Source organism: Nothobranchius furzeri, unplaced genomic scaffold, assembly GCF_043380555.1.
Source record: "Nothobranchius furzeri strain GRZ-AD unplaced genomic scaffold, NfurGRZ-RIMD1 Scf057, whole genome shotgun sequence".
Lineage (NCBI taxonomy): Eukaryota > Metazoa > Chordata > Actinopteri > Cyprinodontiformes > Nothobranchiidae > Nothobranchius > Nothobranchius furzeri.
The window spans coordinates 176,333-195,139 of record NW_027223074.1 but is presented as its reverse complement, the minus strand read 5'-3'; the positions used below and the strand labels follow the sequence as shown (position 1 = coordinate 195,139).

The 18,807-nt window shown below is 39.4% G+C and overlaps 1 protein-coding gene across 1 annotated transcript in view; it reads right to left on the bottom strand.

Moving 5' to 3' along the window:
• Positions 1–18,807, bottom strand: part of LOC139064860 (CUB and sushi domain-containing protein 3-like) — a gene marked incomplete at its 3' end in the record, with an annotated part of 179,952 nt that overhangs the window by 23,443 nt on the left and 137,702 nt on the right. Inside the window, exons 20-23 of the mRNA XM_070547853.1 lie at positions 7,959–8,059; positions 7,716–7,784; positions 7,475–7,631; positions 4,388–4,579 (exon numbers count right to left, since the gene is read on the bottom strand). Coding sequence (XP_070403954.1) covers positions 4,388–4,579; positions 7,475–7,631; positions 7,716–7,784; positions 7,959–8,059 — 519 coding nt within the window. The remainder of the gene's footprint in view (positions 1–4,387; positions 4,580–7,474; positions 7,632–7,715; positions 7,785–7,958; positions 8,060–18,807) is intronic.

Here is an 18,807-nt window from a genome sequence, read left to right as displayed (position 1 = left end):
ATGTTACACAACCGTCGCTGACGTCCCACGAATGACATGAACTAAGACATCCCAGTGTGTTCCAGAGCGACGACAAGTCAACCATTTATCTGTCTGAGGCAATTGTTTATTTAGACATTCAAACCCACAAGGTGGACCCGTGGGGCCGCTAAATGATCACCAAAGAAAAAAAGCAGATGATTAAAAACGAAGCCGCCGCTCCACCTCTGCGTCAAGCCGTCTCTCTGGTTTTTTTCTGTCCCAGCAGAACATTAAGAGTGGAGCGGAAGACGGATGAGCAGGAAGAAGAAACAAAGTGCTGATCTTGCATTCCTCCCTGAAGGAATCACATCACATTATATAACTAAAATAATTCCTCTCTCCCACTTTGTCTCTCTCAGTTATATATTTTCGCAATCTTCATTCTCTCTGCTGTTCCTCCCTCTGCAAGTCCCTCCTCCCTCGGGCTCCTCATCACTTGAATACATTATCTGGTGTAACAGGAGCAATATAAAGAGAGGACGCCGTAAGACTATAGGCAAAGGGAAGGGGAGTTTAAAAAAAGAACCAACGGGGGTAAAGAAGGAGAACCTGAGCAATAATAATAAGAAATACAATATTAAGACTGGCGGTTGGATGAGGTCACGGTGTGTCACTGCTAAAATACAAAGTCAGAGAATTTTAGCCAGTGGTTTTATGAGTCTTTCATTATTAATAGTGAAAAAGGAGGGAGACTTATTAAGCTGAGTTCAAAATCCAAAAGTTGAAAGGAGGGAATGTGGAAAGAAAGACCTTTCAAGTGTTTGGCTGGGTCTTAAACTGCAGCAGACATTTTGTTCGTCCCTTTGAAATGACGTTGCCTTTCTTTGGGCCTAATTAAACGATGTTACTGCAGCGGTGCAACAGGGCGCACTAAATAACTTATTTATGCAGCTCTAATAAAGGCAGCGTATGAGATGAAATGTAACGTACAGGGACAATAATGGGTTTGGTAGCACAGTGCATCTGGTCCATCAAGTATCGTGGGGGCAGCAGAAGCTCAGGAGGTACAGCAGGCTGTCCAACAATCGGAAGGTTGCAGATTCGATACCGGTTTCCGGCAGAGAACCCTAATGTTGTGTCCTTGGGCAAGACACTGCTGGTGGTGGTCAGTGCGCCCCAGGGCAGCTGTGACTACATCGTAGCTCATTACCAGGGAATGTGTGTGTGAATGGATGAATGATACACTGTAGTGTAAAGTGCTTTGGAGTCCTCTGACTCTGAAAGGCGCTATACAACTGTGGTCATTTATCATATAGTATACAATCAGTCAGGCAAATCCTTGTTCCTTCATTCCTCATTAGAAGTTTCTGAACTCCATGGGTCACCCTTAACATCTGTGGTTGTTTTCATGGATGACGATCCAGTAAAAGTGTCACAGGATTAGTGACTAAACTGTTAATTTCATGTAAAAGAAAAATAAAAGACTTTACTGAACTAAAACGTTAGATTTTAGGAGATTCAAGGTTTTGGCCTGGCAGAGACAGTATATAGCACCACCATGTTTCTACGCAAAAACATCCAACTATGGATACTCTGTATTGGCTTTTTATTTTGTTTTTACAGATATATGCATATTTCCTAGTCCTAATTTCCAATATGATGTGTACTCACATAAAAAAGAAAGACTAAAACATTTTATGTTACTAACACCACATATCTCCTATTATGCATGCCTACATTTACAACTACTCCATTTAAGTTAGTAATAGGAAAAGTGCCACATTTATTTTGTCTCCAAAAGCAGAATCTCATTAGTAGTAGTAGTAGTAGGCTGATAGTAGTAATAGTCATTCTCCTTAAGAGTGACACTAAGATGTGTGTATTAGTTAGTAATGCATTTTTTTCTTTTTCTGTATATTGCAGCTATGATAAAACATTCATAAAGATCTTCAGATAAGAAAATTAAACCTTGGAATAAGAATCTTGTTTTTGTTTTTGTTGCTAGCTGGCTAGCTACACATAGCTATGTGTTGAGGGCAGCGTATGTTCACACAGGGCTAATTCCTACAAGTTGTGCCAAACAAACTGAACTATTTCATAAACTTTACTTCAAATCTCTCATATGCTTTAATTTTGAGAGAGAGGAAAAGTAGCTGAAGAGTTTGATGTATCATGTGTGTATGGTATGTATTTAAGACTGAAAACCAATATTGGTTATTTCCAATTGAAATTTTTAGTGCGATATATTGTATTGTTTATAAATCGTTCTGATAAACGTCTTGATTAGCTTGTATTTTTTAGCAAATTCTATTTTAATTTCATATTGTACTATTTCACAGTTTATCACTTTCTTTTTTATATTGTATAAAAAATAAATTGGTTCATATATTTAGCAGCAAATTGTACCTCATAGTTTCGCGACATCATATTTTTGTGTATACGACCCTTTCTTTTCATGTCGGTGTGTATTTGTGAAAAGCTAAAGTGCAAAATCCTGAGAAAGAAAATCGATTTGTTGACATCAATATTTGTTTGTATGATGTCCCATCTGTTTAGAGACATTAAAACGGCAATGATGTTATAACAGAATATTTAGAAATGTGTCAATGTTCAAAGGGGGGTGTACTTCCCAGCGTGTTTTATCGTTTCCATAAAAGAACTGCTGCTTTGATAAATGTGTCTGTAGCAAGAAGCAAATTGATTAAAAGTAGTTTATGGGTCAATTCGAAGAAAAAGGGATGGTTGCTTAGACAGACACATAAATAGGAGTTAGTAGGAAGCGTGTGTGTGCGTGTGTGTGTGTAAGAGCATGTCTGAGAGCTGAACGTACATGAATGTAGCCTCCAGAAACACAAGATAAAATTGCCCACTACAGGCAAACGGTTGTTTGTGTTGGACAGAAAGCATCCAGGTGGTGTAATCCTAAATAAATTGGTTTTTCACTGGGACTTTAAACTCTCAACAGTTTGTGGTAAACGTAAGAAATCAAGAAGGCAATTCAAAAAGAAATTGGCCTCCCATCTGTTTTGCTTCCAGTTTATTGAGAGGATCTTCCGTAAGCGGAGATGTTGCCGAAAACAGAAAAACGGTGTAATCTTTCCACTGTGCAATAACAAATGTTGCTGTTGAAAGTGTTTGCGTTAAAATGAAGTGTGTTTTAATTGCTGCGTCCCTATAATATGATTCGGTTTTCTATGCTAGGCTATGATATTTTATTTTTTTGTTTGGCACATTTTAAGATGGCCCAGGAAATCTCTGCAATGTGATTTGATCGACGGAATATTTGTTCTGGGCCAAAACAAGGCTGAGTAGAGAGGCCCAGACTTCCCTCTCTCCAGCCACCTGGGCCAGCTCCTCCAGGAAATCCTAAGGCGTTCCCAGGCCAGATGAGACATAGTCCCTCCAGCATCTTCCCTTGGGTTGGACGTGCCTGGAAAACCTCACCAGGGAGGCGTCCAGGAGGCATCTTGACCAGATGCCCGATCCACCTCAACTGGCTCCTTCTGATGTGGAGGAGCAGCGGGTCTACTCAGAGCCCCTCCCAGATGACCGAGCTTCTCACCCTATCTCTAAGGGAGGGCCCAGCCACCCTGTGGAGAAAACTCATTTCGGCCGCTTGTATTCGCGATCTCGTTCTTTCAGTCACTACCCAAAGCTTGTGACCGTAATGGTAGGAACGTAGATCGACCAGTAAATCAAGAGCTTTGCCTTCTGGCTCAGCTCTCTCTTAACCACATCAGATCCGTACAACTCCCGCATCACTGCAGTCACGGCACCGATCCGCCCATCAATCATGAGCAAGACCCTGAGATACTAAAACTCCTCCACTTGAGGCAGGACATCATCCCTGACCCGGAGAAGGCATTCCACCCTTTTCCGACTTTAGACCATGGTCTTGGATTTAGGGGAGTTGACTCTCATCCCAGCTGCTTCACACTCTGCTGCAAACCGCTCAGCGAAAGCTGGAGATCACGTTCTGATGAAGCCAACAGGACCACATCATCGTCAAAAAGCAGAGACTCGATAATTAGGCCACCTAAACGGATCCCTTCAACACCTTGGCTGTGCCTAGAAACCCTGTCCATAATTGTTATGAACAAAATCGGTGACAAAGGGCAGCCTTGGCGGAGTTGCAGCTACTGCGGATACAGCATTGGGTTTTTGTCCCTAAAATGTTTCCACTGAGTAAAATAAAATGTGTAGCTAAGTGCCATTATGTCTGTGGCTTAGCTCTCAAACTCTGGTCTTTGAGGGCTGTTTAAAACCACCTGTATACATTAGCAGGTGATTAAGGTGTGACTCAACCATTCAATCAACTGTGTCAGAGCAGGGAAACAACTAAAACATGCTGGGCGATGCCCTCAAGGGCCGGAGTTTGAGACCACCGATTTTCCAAGAGTAACTGATTCACATTTCAAAGACCTACCGATACATGAAGGCAGAGGGTTGTCCCAAGCTCTCCTTTCACCAGTCATACACTTCAGTGTGGTGGCCCCATGCAGCGTGTACCCTGGCTCACATCTGTATGTGATGCTGCTCCCAGAGAAATGGCCTTGGTCGTTGACTTTGAAGCCAAACTGAGGCACGCCGGGGTCCTCGCAGTGAGATAACTCGAAACCTGGTTGGAGAAAAGGGCGAAAAATACTCAGAGTGGACTTAAAAAAAACTTCAAATGGGAAATGCAAAGCCCATATGAGGAAACAAATGTATTTTTCCCCAAATGAATGGCGATATCTCCTTAAAATCTGGTGCACTTAAGTATTTTGTTTACAACCAAGCTGGCATCAGCAACTCTGTAAAAAGGATACACGATGCATACCATTTAGGAGTGATACAGGAACATGTGTACACTTTATCCAATTTAAGGTTGTTTTTCACTCTCTGAGCTCAGTTTCCATGGTAATATTCAGAATATTCAGTTAGCGCACAGTCTTCCAGCGTAGGATTTGAATAGATTTATAAATATCCTTACAAGACCATAACCAGGATTTGATCTACGACATTACCCAGAAGACAAGGTGGCGGCCGTGTTTTGAGCTGTTCTCCGGGCAGTGATGTAGGGGCGTGTCTAAATCTTTGAACGTGGTCATTTGGAAAACCGAGCTTTCACCACTGAGCAACGGAAACACATCTATCATCACCCAGAGATCTACAGGGCACCGTTACCCATCTGAAATGACTCTGTTTGTTAAACATGTGTACGGAAACAAAAGAGAATGAATTATTCATTGAAATCTATCGAGATTTATACTCGATTACAGCTTTTACTCTTCCAGGGTATCTGCAGGATTAAGGGAGCCGAATTTAAGACTTTTAAAGACCTTTTTTAAGGCCGCTTCGACCAAATTTAAGCTATTTTTTTAAATTAAATTGAAGCTATAATTTCCAGCTATTGCCTGGAACCGGTGCTAACCACATCGCAAACGTGGGATTACCCACCCAATTACCATTAAACTTGCACTTCCCCATGGCGCAAGCTCCCACTAGCTTAACCAGCTAATGTGCTCATCTAAAAATAGCCCTCTTTCACAACCAACTGAATGTGTACGGTTCCGCTTACACCAACATCATACAAAAAAAAATGCTGAAGACTAACTAGAAATTCTTGTTCATTGGGTCTTGGGTAATTTAAGACCTTTGGAAACTGTATTTAAGGATTATTTGTCACTTTTAAGGATTTTTAAGGCCTTAAATTTAGAAAAGCCAATTTAAGACTTTTTCAGACTTTTTAAGGACCCGCGGATACCCTGTCTTCATATCAAATTGTAGCACAGAAATACGAACAGAAAAATGCTGCAGTGCTATTTAAGCTAATGTTCTCCCACCCCCCAAAAAATACTTAGCTAAATTATGAGAAGGGTGCAGAGAAATCCTCCGTTCATTCAAAAAGAACAATGCAAACCTGGTCATGCAATCATGTGAAGCGTAATTAGAGCAGAGCTTCTAATTTCAACGATGAGAGCGGACTGTCGAGGACAGGCGAGCACCAACGGATGCAGGAACTCTTTGGAAGCTTTAACTAACTGCGACAAATTCGTTTTTATCTTCAGGTTTCAAGTACGACCTATTATGTTGAACAGAAACAAAAAAGGGGTCATAGTTGGTAGCAGTGTTACCTTGCAGTCAAAAGTGTTGCAGGTTTGAATCCGGTCTGTGGCCTTTGCTGCGTGGAGTTTGCATGTTCTCCCATTGGAAAAGTGGGTTTTCTTCCACAGTCCAAAAACACGCATATTAGGTCCATTCACTCAAAAATTGGAAGTCACTTTAGCTTCTCACCCTATCTCCAAGGGAGAGCCCCGCCACACTGTGGAGAAAACTCCTTTTGGCCACTTGTATCTGCGGTCTCATTCTTTTGGTCACTGCCCAAAGCTTGTGACCATAGGTGAGGGTAGGAACGTAGATCACCTGGTAAATCCAGAGCTTCGCCTTCCAACTCTTCACCGGGACAGACCGGTACAACGCCTGCAGCACTGCAGACACAGCACCAATCCGCCTGTCCATCTCCCGCACTACATTTCCCTCACTCGTCTACAAAGCCCTGAGATCCTTAACCTCCTCCGCTTGAGGCAGGACCTCATCCCTGACCTGGAGAAGGCATTCTACCCTTTTCCGACTCAAGACCACGGTCTCAGATTTAGAGGAGCTGACTCTCACCCCAGCTGCTTCACGAGAGCTGGAGATCACTGTCTGGTGAAGCCAACAGGACCACCTCATCTGCAAAAAGCAGAGACCTGACCACCAAAACGGGTCCCCTCAGCACATGCTGGCCATATTTATACTATAGTAATTTATACTACAACAGCTTGGTTACTAACAAAGGCTCTTATACCCATTTTGTTCCCGGGGCACCACCCACATAATTAGCTGTGTTGCTAAGTAAACCCCGTGTTGCAATCAGGCTCTCACTTTGTATGATTTCCAGTCAAGAACCTTTGATACAAAAAAAATTCCAATAATTTGCTAAGATTTGCTGAACATTTTTTTATTCTAGCAAAAAAATACATGTACAAGCTTGTGCAGAGCCATAAACAAGAGTGAGTACCAACTGTTTTCCATGCAAGAATCAACCAGACAACACTCGCACTCTCAGAACATCTACCTTCTTACAGCCCCAAGAGTCCAGCCTGAATGGAGAAGAGGGTTTTTTTAAATATCCATCTTCCTGGAATCAGTAGAGGAATTAGACTTAAAGCTTCACGAGCCGGTCTCCCGGGACACTTTAAAGTGGTTTGTTTAGAACAGTTGGTGACAAGTACATCTAGTTGTAAATGCTTTTAAAATTTGGGTTTATTTTTATTGCTTTGATTTTTGTAATCACGTCTGAAACCTTTTCTGTGTTGCTGTCTTGGCCAGCATGCGCTTGCAAAATAGATTTTTAATCTCCCCGAGTGTTTCCTGATTAAATGAAGGCCGCATATGAATAAAAACAAGATTTTTTTTTCTCCCCTGCCCAAAGTTCTTTCAAGAGGAAATAAAAAGGCTGATGAAAAGAGAAGTTTCTTTCAAAACTTACTTGAGTAGACTAGTTTGAATCCTTCTCCGGTGCTTTCTGAATCACTATAAAACTCCAGCCAAAGGTGGTTTGATGTGGAAATCAGAGTGAGGCCCAACATGGATGACCCAGTAAAAGCTCCCAGAACCTGGGCTGTGTTGTCTTTCCCATCATAAATCTGCAACAAAACAACATTTTAAATACTTTTTTGGGGGTAGAAAGAACAACATTGAGAGCTCTGTAAGTATATGCGTTTGTTTACTTTGAGAATATCGCCCTGAGCGAGATGGAAGGTCCTCGCAGAAATGTTGATGCCTTTCCCAGCTTGCACCTGGAGTCAACATGGAATACAGATCAGGCTTACAGACCAGGATCACGGGCGGTTTGCACTTGTTGTTAAAACTGTATTATTGCACCATTTGAATGCATGGTGCCTCTTTTTAAATACTGCTTAAACCATCCCTATTGAACAGAAACCCAAAGGTCCTACAAGTTACAGGACTACCTGGATGCTGTAGATGCACTCATGGTTGTTGTCGTAGTTCAGTGGATAGTTGGGAGAAAGGAGTATTCCTTCATTATTTACAACTGAAGAACCACACTCGGCTAAAGAAGAAACACAATACAAAGACACGGTTTAACTTCCATTGGCAGCATTTGGGAAAGTTTGGGTAAAATGACAAGTTCACTTCTTTTTTCAGTACTTTTGCAGTGGTCTCCAGTATAAATGAATGCCTTGTGAGTGGGATTCTGTGTGGAAAAAAGTCTTGCGCTCCTGTTTCAGAAAGTGGAAGTTAGCCGGCGCAGACAATGACAAGATTTTAGGTCTTTTTTCCTGGTATTCAAACATCTGGGCTCTGATTGGATAACAGCAACACATCTCTACCACTGACTCAGTTTGCTCTGCAACATTGGATGCTTTATCTCCACAACTAACAAGTCTGAAGCAGTTCTGTCATGTTGATTAGTTGCTAATGCTAACGGTTCGTTTTTACTAGACGAGGCACGCTCTGCTCTCTCCTGGAGGCTAAACCATCAGCAGTCTCCTCCGCTGCGAGCCAAGATGGGTGAGTCCATGAATGCTAACTTACAGGAAATAGAGGTAGAAGGCTATTTTCACATTAAGCCTGCATTTGAAACCCAAAGTGACTAATCACCAGTGTTGGGAAAGTTACTTTTAAAAAGTAATTAGTTATAGTTACTGATTACTTTATCTACTACTACAAGATTACAAAAGTAACTAATTACTAAGAAAAATAACTATTTTATAACTTTTTTTCATTAAAGAACGCAATAAAAATGGGTTCCCTTCTTAATTAAACTTACTAAATTTACTATATTACTGAAATATAAATGGCGAGACTGGAACATAATAAAATGTACTCCAATGTTTTTTGTTATAAAACTGAATAATTGAAATAAATGAGCGTTTAACAGGAGGAACTACAAACTGGAACATTACTCTAATCTAGACTATTAAAATGTCACTGTGTGATATGTAACAAGACCCCAATCAGCTAAAATGTATAATAGCAAATAGAAACACCTGTAAAGGTTCATGGGCCTTTAAATGGTCTCTCAGTCTAGTTAAATTACTGAAATAAATGTGATTTTGCACAGTATTCTAATTTTTCCAGCTTCACATAATTGTGTGTTTTTAGAAACATTTCTGTTGCTGGTAATCTAGCAATGGGTAAATAAATAAATAAAATCCTTTAAAATGACACTAGAAGAGGCACAAGCCTGATGGAGGACTTAACTTTACTAACTTGAGTCAGACGCAAACCCAGAAGAGCTGAAGCTGGGTGGTAAACACACACAGGTAGTTCTGATAACACCTGAGCTCCATGACGTCTGAGACTGATGCAACCAGCGTTACAGCTGTACTAAAGAGACGATCAGAAACAGGTTACAGCTGGATAATCTAGGAAGGTAGAAGATCGTGACGTCTGAGCGGTGAACAGGTGAGCGGACCTTTGGGACGTTCCGCAGTCACGCCAAGAATGGTACGGCTGCAGATTTACGCCTGCAGCAGCGAATCTGCGGGTCTGCAGCTGTAACTATTATCACATCTTCTTTGTTCTTCACGGCCGTGATGCGCTTGGATGAAAACATGATAAATGACCCGCACTTGTGTAGCGCCTCTCAGAGTAAGCACTCTAAAGCACTTTACACTACAGTGTATCATTCATCCATCACACACATTCACACACTGATGGTGATGAGATACGATGTAGCCACAGCTGCCCTGGGGTGCACTGACAGAGGCGAGGCTGCTGAGCACTGACCACCACCATCAGGGAAGGTGGGTTAAGTGTCTTGCCCAAGGACACAACAGCAGAATTCTCTGTCCGGAGCCGGGATTGAACCTGTAGTGATCTGTGGTTCGTATATTTATACACTGTAATTTGATCTAAATATTATAATCAGAAGTGGTTGTTTTTATCATCAGAGAGTTTACTTAAACACTCTGTATTGACTGAGAGACAAGAAAAGAGAGAGTTGGGATCGTTTAAGAATCTTTAATTTCTATAATTATAAATTCTTACAATCTACCAGGACTAACTCTGTGATGGATGCTATACTGAAACCTTCCAATTATTGGACAACCCGCTCAACCTGTGGAGCTACTGCTGCCTCTTTAGCTCCTGATGACAGCTTCAACACACCACGGTGCTGATTAGTAACGCACGCATTTCCTCATCAGTAACGGAAAATGGTGTTATGATAAAAGAAGATGTTGATTAATTAGAATACTTGTTACTGAAAAACTGTTTTTTTTAGTAACGTTGTTATTTGAAACGACGTTATTCCCATCACTGCTGATCCCATTTCAAAAATATATTTTTTTAGGAAACCTTTTAAGGTTTAACTTCATAACCAGATAACCTTTCATCTGAGTTTTGCACAAAATGACTCTGAAAGCGGTTTGGTTCCATTCCGCTGACGGTCTTTCTGCGCAAATCTCAACATTTCATTTTTGCTTTTGAAAATCTCCATCGACATTATTCCAACAAGAATGCTAGACAACAAAACACAGGAAAAAAGTATTTAAAAGTTGTTTTGGTAATGCTTCCTTTTACAGTCCCCTAATTACTAAGTATTTACATGGTAATTACATAGTAAGTTCAAGAGTATTATTGTGTAATTAAAGTGTAAAATTGTAATAAAGAGTAATTATTGTGTAAAACAGTATTTACTGGGAATGATTAATAACAATAAAACTAGAATTAAACCTGAGTTACATGGTAATAACTGTTTAAGAACTCAGAAACAGTGCCACCTAGGTGTTAAGTGCTCGCCCCATATTCGGAAGGTTGCAGGTTCGAGCCCCGCTCAGTCTGTCGTTGTGTCCTTGGGCAAGACACAACCCACGTTGCCTGCTGGTCAACACGTTCTCACTCCCAGCGCGTCAAAAACAAACGCTTGGTCAGCCACCCTCCACGTCAGACCCCAGACGCCAATAGTGCCCTTTTTCGTTACATATGTGCAAAAAGGGGTTTTTCCCTTATTTGACTGCAGATCCCAATGCAGCATTACACTGACGCGATGGGATGTACGCAGCCAGGGCACCAAACAAGCTCATTGTACATTAACCTTATCCTCTTATTTAACCTTCCCCTCACCCCTATCCTAACCTTAACCATCTTGCTAGCGAACACGTTGGTGATGTGTCGATCGCTCTAAAAGCCGGCTCTATGAAGTGAACGGCGGGAGCCGCCTCGTGATTGGTCGGGTTTGGACCGAGCCAACGCGAGGGGGAGGTTTCAACTACCACGGTGGAGGTTAAAAGTAGAGGGTATGTGTAACCTCCCCCTCGCCAGATGGTACGTTTTAACGTTCCCCTTGGGCGGCAAATACGAAAATTCACAGTCAGACTCTGACTGTCAGAGTCAGAATGCAGGGGAAACAAATGCTTGATCGCAGTGAGAGTAACGTTTTAGGTAGCAAGAGGGTTAAGGTTAGGATGAGGGAGAGGGGAAGGTTATAAATAGCGAAACGTTAAGGTTTAGGTGCGGTTAAACGAGGTGGTTCGGTGCCGCATCGGTTAAATGAGCTGGTTCGGTGCCGCATTTAAGGTTTAGGTGCGGTTAAACGAGCCGGTTCGGTGCTGCATCGGTTAAATGAGGGTTAAGGTTAGGATGAGGGTGAGGGGAAGGTTATAAATAGTGAAACGTTAAGGTTTAGGTGCGGTTAAATGAGCTGGTTCTGTGCCACATCAGCGGATATCTAATCACGTCAGTTTTATGCTGCATTGGGAACTGCAGTTACAAAAAGGAAAAAACTATGGCTGGGACTTGATTAAAAAATTAAATCTAATTAATTACAGGCTTTGTAATTAATTAATCTCAATTAATCACATTTTAATCGTTCAGGAAAATGTGCTCTCAAAGTAAAACTTTTAATTAAAATTATGAGATAGAGAATCAAACATTAGACATGGTTATTACTGTAAACTAAAGCTTTTAATAAAAAATGCATTTTAATTAATCAAATGTCACTGTGTGATATGAAACAAACCCCAAATCAACAAAAATTTATAATTACAAATAGAAAACATCTGCAAAGGGTTCCTGAGCCTTTAAATAGTCTCTCTGTCTAGTTGAATGACTGAAATAAATTTGACTTTGCACCAGATTCTAATTTTTCCAGTTTCACTTGTTTGTATAATTGGGAGTTTTTATTAGCATTTCTACTCATAATGTAGTAAAAACACAAATAACAATCCTTCAAAATGACAGTAGAACAGGCACAAATATGATCTAGGACTTAAATGTACTAACTTTTAACACCAGAGCAGGCATGGCATATTCTGAGAATGATCAGGAACACTAACTGGTTCCAGTTGGATGACTGGAGGATGATGGGATGATAAAAGATCATGGCGAGGAAATAATGATCTGACGAACAGGTGAGCGGACCTTCCTTACATGGGAAGTCCTGCTGTCACGTTAAGAAGGGGGTGCTGCAGACCCGCAGATTCATGCCTGCAGCAGCGAATCTGGTGTGATCTCCAGCCTGATCACAACTTCCTCGTTCCTCGCTGCCCCTGATGCACTTAAGCATCCGCCCCTCAGCTGATGACAGCTTCAACACACCTGCTGCTTAATGATAGTAATGCATGTGATGTTTAGACAGAGACTCGTCTCAAAAACATATAATTCCCCCACAGAATTGTTTAGAAAATCATAAGAAAAGTTTCAGAGTGTTTCTGTTTTAACTGAAACTTCTGTTTTCAACTTTAAGACACGTTGTTTGTGATTGTTTACATAGTAGGGAGAACACGGAGCGTTCTCCAGCGGCAGCCAGGTGCCTCTCGTTTGTCTGACTACTTTCATAAACTACTGTTAGGGCACAGAATTATTATGTCTGGTGCTTTCAGCGCTGCACAGATGTTATGTAAATGCTAAAAATATAGCTTACCGCAACTTTTGTAAAGTTTTCGGTGCTACCGGGCGGGCAGCTGCAGCAGAGACGATCTCTGAAAAATGTCCGCGGCACGGACTCCGTTGTTGTCTGGAAGTTTTTTTTTTCCCCAAGTTAAGAAAAGAGGCGGACGTGTTTCCTAAATCCTGCATCAGTCCAAGCAAGGCAACTTCTTTCTGTTTTTATTACGTTTTAGCAGCCATTAGCGCTGTGCACATCGGCTGTGCATTGTTGTGTGCGTCAGTGATATTCAGTCTATGAGGAAATCGTGCAATGACAAAGGTTCCGCCGTGCTTGAAATGCAAGCTGCGATTAAATGAGTTAATTTTTTTAACGCGTTATTTTTTTCTAATTAATTAATCGTAATTAACGCGTTAAAAGTCCCGGCCCTAGAAAAAACCCATTTCGCACATAAGTAATGAAAAAGGGCACTTTTGGCATCTGGGGTCTGACGTGAAGGGTGGCTGACCAAGCGTTTGTTTCCGACGCCCTGGGTGTGAGAATGTGTTGTGCTGGTGGTGGTCGGAGGGACCGGTGGCGCCAGTGCTCGGCAGCCTCGCCTCTGTCAGTGCGCCCCAGGACAGCTGTGGCTACATCGTAGCTCATCCCCACCAGTGTGTGAATTTGTGTGTGAATGGGTGAATGACTGTGTTGTAAAGCGCCTTGGGGGGTTCCAGGACTCTAGAAGGCGCTATAGGCGCCTCGTGATTTTTAACCTGAGAGGCGCTATAGAAATGATACTTTCTTCTTATTCTCCTATATCAAATACAGGCCATTTATCATAATACACTTTAACTTCTTATGCAATTACCATGTAAGTACTTAGTATTTATGGGACTGTAAAAGGAAGTGTTACCGTTGTTTATAATGTATTTTTTTGTCATCTGTGTCGACACACAGTGAAAGCTTAATAGTGAAATAATCAGGACAAAGTAGTGGTAATTAAACATCTTCTGAAAACTATTTATAAGCGTCAAAAACAATTATTCCACCTAAATTTAGATTTTAGAAACTATATAAGTTAATGGCAGTATTAAAAGTGACAGTACTTTAAATGGGTGGGAGAGGCAAACACTGCAGAACATTATTTAGAATAACCCGGAGGAGGCTGGATAAGTTGTTCACCTGTTAGACAGACAGTGGGAAAACACTGGCTGGCCTCGAAGTGGCAATCCTTTCTTCTGAGCAGTAAAAATGAATCAATACGTCAATAAGTGCCTCGTGCATTATCTGAGAATGAGAACGATTTAACAATCTTTTTAAAATAGCCAAACTATCCGCTCTCTGCATATGTTGAGGCTGCAATGCATCAAGTATTTGGCTCAAACACACTCCTTCTCTGAACTTTTCACATCTGCCCTCCATCTTCAGAATTCATGTCCCCATCCTCTCCCTCCCTCTCTCCCTTTCTGTGTCCATACTTGTGTAATAGTCACATTACAGCTGTCATACCATCGATAAATCACCCTGCTATAGTTTCCATTTAGAAAATTACCTCTCCACCCTCTCCCTTTTTCCTCTTTAATTCCCTCATGCTTACGCTTTCTCCCTCTCTTCCACTTTATATCAATAGCGCCTCCATCACCAGCCTCTATTTCAATCATCTTTCCTCTTTGAGTCCTTCTCCGGAGTTTCCTACACCGTCCTCCCTCTTGTTCATTTATGCTATGCCTTTATGTGCTGTCGGTCCCTATCTAGTCTCATTTTCATCAGCAAAAATCTAATACAGTGTTCAAAAATGGTCAGGGAACATAAAAAAAATAACCTCTTATATAACTGTCCAAGCTTTTCTGAATATTCTATTGTGAAAATAATAAATGCAAACCACCGTAACAACAGTTAAAGCCAGTGTAGTTCATTAGATAAAGAGCTTTTACACTGGGTTTGAGCTAAACCAGTTTTCCCGTTAAATATGTTGTTATTCTTTAACCCAGCTGATATTCTACGCTGCTATTGGAGCCTGCTGTGCTGCAGATTAACCATTAACAGTAAGGCACCTGTGCAATAGGGGTGTGTACTGGCAAGAATCTGGTGATACGATAAATATCACGATACAGAAAAGACGATACGATATGTTGCAAGACCAAAATCCAGATGATAATTTAATAGAAAACTCAGAAACTTCCAAACACATCCGACTCTATGAAGAGATCTTGTTCTGTCGGGCTGAAGGCGTTAAAACTGCTGCCACCTAGTGGTAGAAGTTTGAATTGCCTAAAACTAAAGAACTAAAGTAAATGATCTGATGTAAATTCTTAATAAAAATGCCTTCCAATATCGATTCAGTGTCATAGCATAAAATATTGTGATAATTCAGCACATCAATGTTTCCTTAAAAACTCGTGCATTTATTTTATTCGAAACATTTTCTTGTTTTTTTTATGTCTTTCAAGGTTTTTCACTAAATCAAGAATTGACGACAGAAATATGTATTGCAGGTGTGGTTCATTTTCATGCTGAGCTGTTGGAGTAGAGTACTCTAATTACATGGATTAAATTTAAAAAAGGCTTATTTTAATCCAGTCCATGTTGGTACTGATTAATGCATGCGCCTGGAGGGAAACCTCAGCCCAGTCGGATTTATTTACTTTGGGGGAAACTGTCCACTTCCATGTAGCGAGTCAGAGATGAGAAACTGAATCTCCTCAGATTAGCCAACTAATCCCTAGTGATGTCACATTACCCTAATTTTTGTCATTCTAAACTAAATACAGAAATTCAGTATTCTATGATATTCTTTCATGGAGACACTATGTATTATATACTGTAGACGCTACACACGCATTTCAACAAAAGTAAATCTTGTCTTTTTCTCTTCTTCCAATTTGTTTTTCCAATTTCTGTTTCCATCATTTAGATTCATTTGCACAAATTAGAATACGTTTGGACATGAGGGAGTAAATTAATGAGTGTTGTGCTGTATCTGATTTCACAATCTCGTTATTTCATTTTCCTTTCCAAGTCCACGATTGATTTGGTTTCTACTGTAAATGTTGGGAATTATAAATGAAAACTAAATTATCTTATTTATCAGTTTTCTTCATGTCACAACGTCTCAGAGAAAAATTGAACTTTGTGGTGAAACTACACTCGTCTGCAACATTTGTGTGCTAATGATTTCAGATTACGTTCACAAAGATGACTAAAAAATGGTACGAAACAGACTGCACTCTCTCCCAAAAAACCATAGGACAGAAATTAGGATTACTCAAATTTTAATCTCCCATCTGTCAATCCATGAGTCTCGTTTTTTATGAAAATTTTGATAAATCACCTACATTTCTGAGTAAAAATGAGAAATGAGAAATGAGAAATTAATGAGAAATTAAAATCAATAGTACAATATAATATAACAAAGAAACATTTGCAGGTTTACAAGCAAACACACAACTTACACAATGCTAAGAATGGGCGCGGGCAGAAGCATAAGCTTATAAGCCCAGCCCCCCAAACCCTTTGAACTTAAACAAAATTTTAGAATAGCGTACCGATTCCATAATTTTTACATCATGTTTGAAATGTATGGGAATATATTCAAATCCCCATTCTAGCTTCATAAAAAAAAAAAAAGACCTTTAATGTTTTATGCATTTTTTCATTGACTTGATTCATAATATTTAATCACATTTGATTTAAACATACCCTTAAACTTTACCATTGTTGAACAATCTTTTTGCTCCTGGTCTAATTTATTCCACACATCAACCCAACACAAGAAATACAAAGTTGTTTCATTTTAGTTCTTACTTTAGGCTTTCTAAACATTTTATACCCTCTGAGATCATAAACACTCTCTCTGATCTGGAACAGATCCTGAATTTGTTTTGGCATCAAATTATACATCACTTTATACATAAACTGTGCAGTTCTTAATGTAACTAATTCTCTTAGCTTTAATACTTTTAAATGAATAAAAAGTAAATGTGTATGCTCTCTACAAGCTGCTTTATTTACAAGTCGGATTGCTCTCTTTTGAATTATAAACAAAGGCTTTAAGTGGGTTTCGTAGGTATTTCCCCACACTTCAACACAATACATGAAATAAGGCAGAAATAAGGAACAATACAAAAGATATAAAGCTTTTTCATCTAAAAATTCTTTAACTTTATAGAGAACTGCTAATGATTTCGATAACTTTGCTTTAATTGAGTCAATATGCGGTTTCCAACTTAACTTTTTTTCTATGGTTACGCCAAGAAATTTTATTTCATTCGCTCTTTCAATTTCTGTATTATTTATTTTGAGATTTGTATCCACTGTAATTGCTCTATTAGTAAATATGATAAATTTTGTTTTATTTAAATTTAAAGTTAATTTATTTAAGTTAAACCAACACTTTAATGCATTTAATTCTTTCTCAACCTTGTCCATTAATGTTATTAAATCTTTCCCAAAACTTAGAACATTAGTATCATCTGCAAATAGTATGAAATGCAATGTTTTAGAAACTAAACATATGTCATTAATATAAAGAATAAACAACAAGGGACCCAACACTGACCCCTGTGGGATACCGGTGGTCACTGTCAGTAGCTGTGAATCAGTGTTGTTAATGTGGACATATTGGAGTCTGTTCTCTAAATAACTCTTAATCCAGTCATAGGCCACACCCCTGATGCCATATCTACACAATTGTTTTATTAATAAGTCATGATTAACAGTATCAAAAGCTTTGGTCAGGTCTAAGAAGACCCCAACAGCATATTGTTTGTTGTCAATTGCATCAGATATTTTCTCCACTAGATCAACAATTGCCAGAGAAGTTGTCCGATCACGTCTAAAACCATATTGCTGTTCAGAAAGAATATCATGATGCTCAATAAAGTCATACAATCTTTTATGAAATATTGTTTCTAGTATTTTGGAGAACTGAGATAAAATAGAAATTGGTCTATAATTAGAAAAGTCATGTTTGTCTCCAGCCTTATAGATAGGAATGACTTTTGCAACCTTCATCCTTTCAGGAAATCTTCCTGATTGGAGAGACTGGTTACAAATATGTGTAAGTGGTTTGGCTATAATCTCAATGATTTCTTTTACAACCGACATATCAAATCCATGTAAATCTGCTGACTTTTTACTTTTAAATGTTTTAACAACTGTTATAACTTCATTTTCATTTGTGCCTTGAATAAATATGGTTTTGTCTAAATTTGTTATTTTACTCACAGCATCAGCATCTAATTTAGTATTTGATATATCCTTTGCCAAATCTGGCCCAATTTCGGTAAAATACTTATTGAATTCATTTGCTATTTCTTTAGACTGATAAATTTCTTGATTGTCTTTTGTTAGAAAAATATTTGGAAGACTATTGGTTCCACTACCCTTTTTTATTACATCATTTAATATGCGCCACGTATTTTTAATGTTAGATTTATTTCCTTCCAATAATTTGCTATAATAATTTCTTTTACTAGATCTCATAATACTTATTAATTTATTCTTGTATATCTTGTAATTCTGTTCTGCTTCCTCCGTTCTTTTCTTTAAAAAGTCTTTATACAGCTTATTTTTTTTCCTGCAAGCCTTCTGAATCCCCTTAGTTATCCACGGCTTTTTAGCATATTTATTCTTATCCACCTTATAAAGCAAAGGGCAGTTTTTTTCATAAAGATAAGTTATAATATTTAAAAATTTTCCATAAGCCATATTTACATCTTCCACATAAACCTCCTCCCAATTTTGTTCCATTAAGTCAGTTTTAAATGAATTTACTGCTTCTTGATTTTTTAGCCTTGTAACAACCACAGATTCACTTTGAGTAGTTACAGTTGTCCTTTGTACGACTGTGAAAACCGGTAAATGATCAGACATATCGGTAATTACAAGACCACTTAACACATCATATTCAAGAATATTTGTAAAAATATTGTCGATCAGTGTCGCACTAGTTTTTGTAATTCGAGTTGGCCGAGTTATTAGTG